The sequence below is a fragment of the Castanea sativa genome, chromosome 5 (assembly GCF_040712315.1).
Source record: "Castanea sativa cultivar Marrone di Chiusa Pesio chromosome 5, ASM4071231v1".
NCBI classification, from domain to species: domain Eukaryota; kingdom Viridiplantae; phylum Streptophyta; class Magnoliopsida; order Fagales; family Fagaceae; genus Castanea; species Castanea sativa.
Window position 1 is genome coordinate 54,961,704 of NC_134017.1, and position 9,646 is coordinate 54,971,349.

The window sequence follows — 9,646 nt, forward strand, 5'->3', positions numbered from 1 at the left end:
GTTAAGATAAAGGCTCTAAAATAAAATGTCTTAATTGAAATTTTTAATAAATCTTTGTAAACTCAATCCACATTGCCTTGATAAGACCATAACAAACTTTATCTTTTACGTTTCTATGCCGCTCCTTGAGTTCTTGTCATTTTATCATTTTATTTATGGTTTAAAATGGAGGAGAGTTAGTAAAAATCTAACTGATCGACCAGCTCATCAAACAAAATATCGAAAAGAAGGAAAAGAAATGATTTGACATTGTTAAACCTTCTTTTTCAATTAATTTCTAATAATGTTGTTTGTATTTAAAAAAAAAAAAATATATATATATATATATATATATATATATATATATATATATAAAAGTGTGTACAAATACTTGTAATATTATTTAAATATTGAAAATTATTGTTTAAACAACTGTAACAATCAATCCCTTAATTCCCAATTATTTTGTTGTCAATTTTTTTTTTTTTTTTTAAGTAATATTCAGCAAAAAAAAATGGCAAAAGGTTTTTGTTTTGGGCCACGTAGGCAGCCCACTTTATCCTCAAAAAAAAAAAAAACAGTTATCAGTTGGACTGGACACGAAAGAAGTAAACAGTAAGATGGCAGTAATGGTGTTGGGTTCTTTTTCTCTCCTTCACATTCACAATCACTTCCCTCCAATCCACAAACACTACATTACTTCCTCTTCCTCTTCCTCTTCTTCTAATACCCCAAAGTCACAGAAGAACCTCCTTACAAGGCGGAGGACAATAGCATTTGGTCCAATCCTATTTGTTGCAGTTGCTTCTTCTTTAACTCACCTTGCAATTGCCCAACAGCAACAAGAAGAAGACCCACTTGAGCAAGAAGAAGACAGAGTAGTGCAACTCTTCCAGGTCTTATTACTCTTCCTCTTACTCACTCTTTTTCTTTTTTGGGGACATTTTAATTACAATAATGTTGCTCTCAAACTGATACTACTAGTTGTTGTGAATGTGGTCGTTGATTTCACCCATTTTGGCTTCTGTTTTGAGTGATTGGAACAATTTGTAATCTTTATTTAATTCGCATTTGGGTACCCAAATTTTTAATTTAGGCCTTTTTGGCGTTATAATACCACTTGGTAAAATTCCTATGAAGGGTTTTTTAGTTCTCTTTATGAGTTTTTATTTTTGGAATAAAATAGGTTTTAAGTCGTCTGTGGCTATGAGAAAACCAATTGCAATTTATTTAAAGAATAGAGGTATATTTTGAAAATTGCAAACTTTAGGGTTTAATTTAAAACCAAGATCAAAATTTAAGGTTTATTAGTTACCAAAAAAATTTCTTTAGAATATGTACAAATATTTACAGTAGAAGCCCTAATTGCTGATAAGGGACATACTGCTTCAATAAATTAACCTTAAGCGGCACATTGAAGAGACAGAGACAGTGCACACCTCCACCATAAGCCATTTTCTTAAATTGCCATTAGAAAAGACTGAATTTTAACTCCAAGGGGTAACACAATTGGCTTGATACCATGCCTTATGAAGTGAAGGTCAATAGTTTGAATCTCCCCTTTCCTCCTCCCCTTAGGGCCAGAACTTATCAAAAAATGAAAGAAAGAAAGAAAGAAGGCATAAATGTTAATCAGTTGTGTGTGTGTGTGTGTTTTTTTTCTTTTTAATTTTCATCTTGCCCTGCATACTTGTATTGATTGCTTAACTGGCGGAGTTATTTTCGAATTATTGTAGGAAGCTTCACCATCTGTTGTTTTTATTAAAGACCTTGAAATAGTTAGAAGCCCCAAGACCACTTCTGATGATGTCAATCTTATTGAGGATGAAAATGCAAAAGTCGAAGGGACAGGATCAGGCTTCATCTGGGATAAGTTTGGTCATATTGTAAGCTTTCCCTTCTTCTGTTCTCGTATTTGAATCTATCTTGTGTGTTATATGCTATTGCTTCTTTGTTTTCCTTATCTGCAAAGTTCAGTAGCGTGTTCCCTAAACAATTATTGTCATCAGATTATCTTTGCAGAAGAAAACACCATGCAGCACCTGGGTTTTGTTGATGGTTTAACATCTTTTCCTAAAAAATTTGAAAAATGAATATCATATAACAAAATATACCATATTGCTAACATCCTGACACCTAATGTTGCAGCTGATACTTACATATTTACCTGCATTTATACTTTTCTCTAGAAAATTGAAAGATGGGTTCATTATAAGCTTGAATTTAATGTATGAGTTAGTGATATGTGTACTTACCAATCTAATTATATATATGTTTTTAATACTTATGTGTGATTTCTCCAATACTAATGAGAAAAGCCTTATTTTTGTGTGTGACAGGTCACTAATTACCATGTTGTAGCTAAATTGGCAGCAGATGGGAGCGGGATACATCGTTGTAAGGTTTTGGCTCTTTTCTTTTAGTTATTGTTTTTTGTTTCACCTGTTTTGACAATCATCATTCAGTTAATGTACTAGCCCTTTGTTTGAGTAACAATGCTTCGGTTCTATATTTACAGATTTATCTAGCAGACACAATAGGCAATGGCTTTTACAGGGAAGGAAAGATTGTTGGTGTTGATCCAGCATATGATCTGGCTGTCCTTAAGGTGTGCACTGAAACTTTCGTTTAATTTCTTTGCCATATATTAAGCTTCTTATCATTGATATATAATGTAGACTTACTTTTATAGAAAAAAAAAAAAAAAAGCTGCAAACAACTTAGGGCAAATTGCAGGAGGTACCTCATGATAAGGCTTATCTCATAGACTGTTTTGATATTGACTAGGTTAAAATATAAGTTCAAAAACTTAGAATGGTAACATTGTAAAATAATCTACTGCGTATATTGTAGAGGAGCATGAAAGTGCTTAAGATAACTTAACCTCACTTTTTGGGAGAGCAATGAAGCAGTAGTGGAGTGTTGCACCCCAGATGGTGAGAGTCCAATAGCCAAAAGCATCACTAGCTTAAGCTTTGACCTGAGCATCATGGAGAACATGGAATTTGAATCAGGAAGGATCACCTTGTAAGGCTAAACACCCTTGACTGATAGTGAAGTATCAGGGAGTGAAATAACATGAAACCATAAGCTCCCAAGTAGTAGGAGGAGCTCGGAGCTCTGTCTGTGTGCCTATTGAAGAAAGAGCTAGTGACTCATGGGTAGTGGCTTGGTTAAGGGAACCCACCATAGCTATAGCGAAAGCAAGTCTTCATAGGGAAATTTTTATTGCTTATAGACCCAAACCTAGGTGATCTACCCAGACTAGGATGAAGCTTGAGTGAAACTAAGTGGAGGTCTGAACTGAATAATGTTGAAGAATCAATGGATGATTTGTGGTTGGGATGAAATGGCACTTGTTAATTATTTTTACATTTAGATGTTGCACTTTGAAATGCATATACATCTATCTGTTTCTTCATAACTCATACAATTGTCTTTGGACTCAGAAGTTTTGCATTGTTACTACATGCTGTTCGTTTCAGCACCAAATCATATATGACGTAAAAATTGGTATACAAACGTCATATAAGGAGAAGAGGTGGAGAAAATTTCATACTTGAAAAACAATTAAGAGATATAGTTAATGCTAGATGACATAAACTTATCTCAATGGAACTGTTTATGATGTCAAATCCACAAGTGATGTGGACAAAAAGCCACAAGAAATCAAACACGTTTGTTTTAAGACAATAATCCTTGAATCCATAAGGTGAATTCTAGAATCCACTAGAAAATTATAGGAGAAAACTCTCAAAAAAATTTTATTAACAAAAAACAAAATTGCCTTGGAGTTTACAATGTACATAAATAGGAAAAGATAGGGCTGCAAGGAGACCCTTAGAAAACCCTAAACAAAAGTACTCCTGGGGTGGATAGGAGACACCTAAACTCCCTAATTTTTGTTAAGCACGGAATTAGGCTCAAAAATAGGGAAAATTACCAAAAAGAAGAAAGATTAGAATATTACAAATCAAATGCTATAGTCTTTAGGAGATGTCTCAAAAAAAACTAGACCTTGTTTTGAAATTTAAATTGAAAGTTATAACATAAAGAAAATCTATCATAACTAGCAAAAGGACTAATTAAAGGCCTATTTAAAGGAATTTTCCCAAAAAGCGGTGTAGGTCATGGTCGTAAGGCGACGAGTTTTGATCCTCACAATGATTCCCTTCAAGTCACCAAATTTCACCGTAATTTTGTTTTTGGCTCGGATGATTTTTATTAGTACTTTTCTACGCCTAAATTTCTTACGTGTTGACTTTTGACATTCTCTCTATAGAAGGAAAGTCTATATTGTCCATTCTAAATCAACTAGCCCATTGTGGTTGGAAAAGACATTAAGAAAATTAATGGTACAGAGAATAATGATGGATTGACAATGGATTTCACATTTCAGATTGAGGTGTGGAGGTAAGTTTTATAGTCGAGTTAGAAGCTGAGGTGCAAATTAAGCATCAACATGGTAATGATGAATTGATTGCATCTGAAATCAATTGAAAGCTAAATTTTGTGAGTATATAATAAATGGAATTTTATGTTATCCTTTTCTTAAAAGACAATAATGCACTACACAGTGGCAGCCCTCACATAACCAAGAAGCAGCCCCTGCACCACCCCTGAATCTGCATCATCAAAACCACTAACTCATGCATGCCCTAGGATTTGATTGTGGGGTCTTCAGCACGATTGTGATGATAAATCAATCATTAAAGTTTTTTTTACTAATTTATCTTTGTGTGAGGTAACACTGGGAGCAGGGTTGTGATGTGAATCAAGCTATAATATTGGCTTTTGATTGGCTTGCAAATGTCTCATTAGAGATTGTGGTGAGATGTAAGAGGCAAGCTATTAAGATTTGTTTATTTTCAGGCAAATGCATGTTTACTTTAAAGCCAAGCTCAAGCTGAACGAGGTATGTTTTAATAGGCTTATTAGTGCTTTTAATATTCTGAGCTACTACTTGGTCTCAACTTATGGTTGGCTCAACTAGAGGCTTCTTTGGTGATCACTCTTGAGATAAACAAAACAAAGACAAATCCTGCTTGGGGATCATTAAATTTAAATCTTAGCTTTCATGACCTATTGGTCAATGTGGTTTGCCTTGTATATTATCTTATATGAAAACCTATATAATTTTATTCTCTTTAAATTTTCATTGTTGAATAGGGGTTCGTTCATCAAGTTGAAGATTTTAGGATTGGATATATGCTATTACAATGCTTAGTTTTTGATCATGTTCTATTTGATATGCCATGGTTAACTACTGTATACGGTAACAAAAGGTCTAGAAAATGTATTTGGTAAGGGAAACAAAAGTTGACCTTTCTAATTGGAGGAAAAGTTTGATGCAAGGAGCTCCAAAATCATTAAGATTTTATTTTATTTTTGAATATTTTTTTAGAATTTAGAATATTGATTTTAATGTTGAGGGTTTTATGGGATTTAATTAGATATTTTCCATATTGGTGTAATCCCTAAAACCTTGCAATTAATCTAAAAAAAATTAAAGCAATATGAGAACATCTTCTTTACGCTAATGCAAATTCATAAAATAGAGAAGGATAACGGTGGGAGAGGGGGGGGGGGAGTGGAGGCAGAGGAGACCTTTGGCAAGCATAGCTTCAAGGCCTAAATAGGAATGCTTCATGCTCTTTAGAGTCAATTTTGGGGCTTGGGGGGGAATCAAATGCTTCCCAGCAAAAATTTCACCTATTTGACTCCTTCCACTAACAAAAAAGCAATGAGATATCATTTTCTATGTAGCTCTTCCTAATATACCTCCCATGAGCTGGACAAAAACATAGAAACTCTATCATTTTTTTAATACCGTGCAATTATTCTAGCAAACTGAACTAAAAATTTGTAATGTTATGTAATGAAGTGAGATTTTACATTCCAAGAGATGTATTATTATCTCCCAGCTATGAAGTCTTTGTTTTGACCTCAGCTCATATACGATGGGTAATCAGCTTTCTTGGAATCATATTTACTCAATATAAAAGTACCAGTCAAAGACAAGATAGAAGGCCTTTCAAGTATGACCTACAGCATGAAATGCACATGAGATGGAAGTATCCATGGATTTTCCCTTTTCACCTTTGCAAAGAACATAGAAAACTAATATACAATGTGTACTCCATTCATTATCTGCATAAATAAGAGAGATTTCAAAGAGTCACTTTTAAGGACAAATTTCCTTATTCATTCCCTTCCACATGATGACATTTTTGTCTACTTGTGGGTGTTTTGCATTATGTCATCTCTATGTAAAATTATTCAAACATAATATGATGGGCAGGTTAATGTTGAAGGGATTGAATTAAAGCCTGTTGCTGTTGGCACATCTCAGAATTTACATGTGGGTCAAAGCTGCTTTGCCATTGGAAATCCTTATGGATATGAGAACACTCTGACAACAGGGGTAATGTCTCTAATATGTCTGCTATATAACCAACCAAAAGAAAAGAAGAAGCAAAAAAAATAAATAAATAAATTTAATACCAAGTGTGAACTATGAAATTTCACAACTGAGGTCATAATCTATTTTAAATCTATTGTACCTTGTTTTGGAGTACTTTGAGGCTTTGAGCAGTCAATTGAGAGTGTTCTTTTCTCATTGGCATGTGGCCCTGTCTTTGGTAAAGGAGTCTAACATCCATGCATTTGTTACTTTGAGTTGTGCAGGTAGTCAGTGGATTAGGCAGGGAGATACCCTCGCCAAATGGAAGGGCCATTCGAGGAGCAATTCAAACAGATGCTGACATTAATGCAGGTAAATTTCATTTTGCTTTCAAATATTTGAAATTCCTTGATAATCATCACTCTTTCTCTTACTTCAGTAAAGATTGTATTTATTGAATCCATCCTGTTATATATAAATTCTTTATTGTTGAAGATTTACTCAGTTTTGTATATTGCAAATATGCAACCATTACTCTTTGTCGTTGTCGAGTGATGTAAGATCATACTACTATAATTAGCTACCCAGTTACCTAGTGCACTGGCGGAACCATAGACATTTGAGTGGGGGCAGTTGTCTTCACAAAAAATTTCTAAGATTTTATGAAGTTATGGTTTGTTCAAATTTTCAGAATAGTTTTGGATATTTATCTGATTATTACACCCACTGATATAAGAATCAAGTATAGAGTTTTTATTCAAGTAAAATGTAACTTTGTATTGAAGTGTCCTTTAATTTCATTTTAATTTTTCCTCCATTAAGTAACCTTATGATCAATTGAATTATTTGGATATAATTTGTACTTTGATCGAATCATTTTCTTTTTATCTGCATTAAGGATTGTTTTATAGTTTAGGATTTGCATTCCACAATCTTGAATAGATTAGAATTATTGTTTTTTATATGACAAAGTGGAACCGAGTTCTTACCAATGCTAATTTTATAGTTAAATGAATTGCTATTCTTACCAATGCTAATTTTCATTCCATTATCCTTCATACTTCGATGCATGGACTCTGTATAGGTAATTCAGGAGGGCCATTAATTGATTCATACGGCCATGTTATCGGAGTCAATACTGCAACTTTTACTCGCAAAGGTGAAGAGATGCTTCTTAGTTAATTTTATTTCCCTTAATTGCACCTTTGACCTGACATTTTGATAAATAAACATCATGCACATGTTTTTTTCCCCCACTGTAATAGTTTGAGCCACTTGTTTGTTCACTTCAAAGGTGCTTTGCCTTTTGTGATATAATCTTCAGTAACTCGTTCAGCATTTGGAAGGATAAAGAATGGGAGAAAGTAAAGGGGAAAAGAGCAAAACTTAGGTACATTTCCCTAGGTATTGTACCACAGGTTCTCCAACTAAACACGACTGCATAAATAAATTAAAAGAAATGGAATTAAAGAGAGAGAGAGAGGAGAACGATGAGGTCCACCATTCACTGCCATTCCTTTCCTTTTCTTTTTTTGGATAAGTAAAAATATATATTAAACAAATAAAAAATAAAACTATAAAAAGGCAAAGGGTCATACCCCAGAGAAAGGCCAGCCCCTCCAAAAGCATTCAAGTTCAATGGGAGACTACAACATAAAGAAGAGTCTTAGCATGAACTTGGGGAACAACATGGATGAACAAACTAAACAGGACTAACAAAAATGTCATGAGACAATCCCCAAGATCTCATAAGATAAGCCATCTATATTCTTAGGATGGCTTGCAACCTTGAAGAGTACTCAGCCTAGCTCTAACATAAAGAGTAATATCATTAATGACACATTCATTTCTAGCTCTAGCCTTGAAAATTCTTGAATGGCATGTTAAACACACTTGCCAGTACATATATTCATCATTTTTGAAATATCACCAATTTGTGTGTGTATAAGTTACACTTGATGAAACATTTGTATAATGTTATACAATCAACTATACTTTTCATATTAATCAAACATTAAGATGATCAAAGATTAAAAACTATTTTAATTTTAAATTATTTATAAGTTTAGTTTTATTTTTAAATGTCAATTGGATAGTAAATGATGCAATTAATATGAAATTTTTCATGCCTAATAAGCATGTACTTTGTTGCATACTATTAATAAGCATTAATAGCCGAAAAGCATTTTTTCAAAGCCAAAACCAAACATGTACTTTGTTGCATATTCATCGGAGTTCATGTTTTCACTTTTCAGAGCTCTATCAGTGTACACTCTTGGTGTATGAGACTTACAAATTATATAATCTTTTTTATTTTTGAACCTTAAGAAACTTCATATTTCACGAACCTTATTTCTACTAGAATAATATATATATGTTAAGTTATTACAATTTATAGTTGAGGGATTAAATTGAACTTCACCCAATAATTAGAGGAACAAATTAGTTATTCAATCTAAAATATAATAAAGATGCTAGAAGCCTAGATCAAAGTTTTGAATGCTATTGGTTTTTCATTGTACTGCAGGGACAGGAGTATCATCAGGTGTTAACTTTGCAATACCAATCGACACTATTGTTCGAATTGTACCTTACCTCATTGTGTATGGAACATCTTATAAGGACAGGTTTTGATCATGTTTGTAAATAATATGAAACATGTACTTGGTTGGTCTATTGGTCTTACATCAAGCTTCGAAGAGTGGGTCATGTTTGTCCATAAATATTCTTTTGAGTGGTGTTTATTACACACCACTTAACGCACATAAACAAATGCACACATCATTTTTGCACTGACAGTACATGTGTATTTATCCTAAATCATAATTCCTACTATCATACTTAATATCTTGGGCCACCACATGATGTCATAATATATAATATCTTAGGGCTGGAGCATGCCCATGGATACTCTCAGCCCTCATGGCAAAAGGAGGTACCACTTTGCCCAACAATAGCTATCGTAGTCATAAAACGATTAAGCTGTAAAACATAACTCTTTTAATTGAATCATGCACGTTGCCGTGGGTAGTGTTAATTATGCACACCATATTGCACTCAGGTCCATTTGAACTAAAATCGTGAGTTGAAGATACAAAATTCTAACTGTTTGTTTTGCCTCTTAACACCAAACAATCTTTATCTCTTTCTTAAAACCAAAATCATATATAAACGACATGATGTGAATGCTCTAACCCCATAAACTAAATTCTAGCAATTAGGAACAGTTACAACCAAATTTTGATCTCTAACTTATCACTGATA

At 33.4% G+C, this 9,646-nt stretch overlaps 1 protein-coding gene across 2 annotated transcripts; it reads left to right on the forward strand.

Moving 5' to 3' along the window:
• The first annotated feature begins 567 nt into the window (after positions 1-567).
• Positions 568-9,220, forward strand: LOC142633832 (protease Do-like 5, chloroplastic). 2 transcript variants are annotated; one of them, XM_075808080.1, is made up of 8 exons: positions 568-875; positions 1,716-1,865; positions 2,319-2,381; positions 2,498-2,587; positions 6,281-6,403; positions 6,667-6,754; positions 7,467-7,541; positions 8,910-9,220. In XM_075808080.1, the coding sequence occupies exons 1-8, from the start codon at positions 600-602 to the stop codon at positions 9,014-9,016; spliced, it is 972 nt and encodes a 323-aa protein (XP_075664195.1). In that variant the 5' UTR covers positions 568-599; the 3' UTR covers positions 9,017-9,220. The 2 variants fall into 2 exon arrangements, with proteins under 2 accessions (XP_075664195.1, XP_075664196.1); XM_075808081.1 differs by lacking the exon at positions 6,281-6,403.
• Positions 9,221-9,646: the final 426 nt, after the last annotated feature.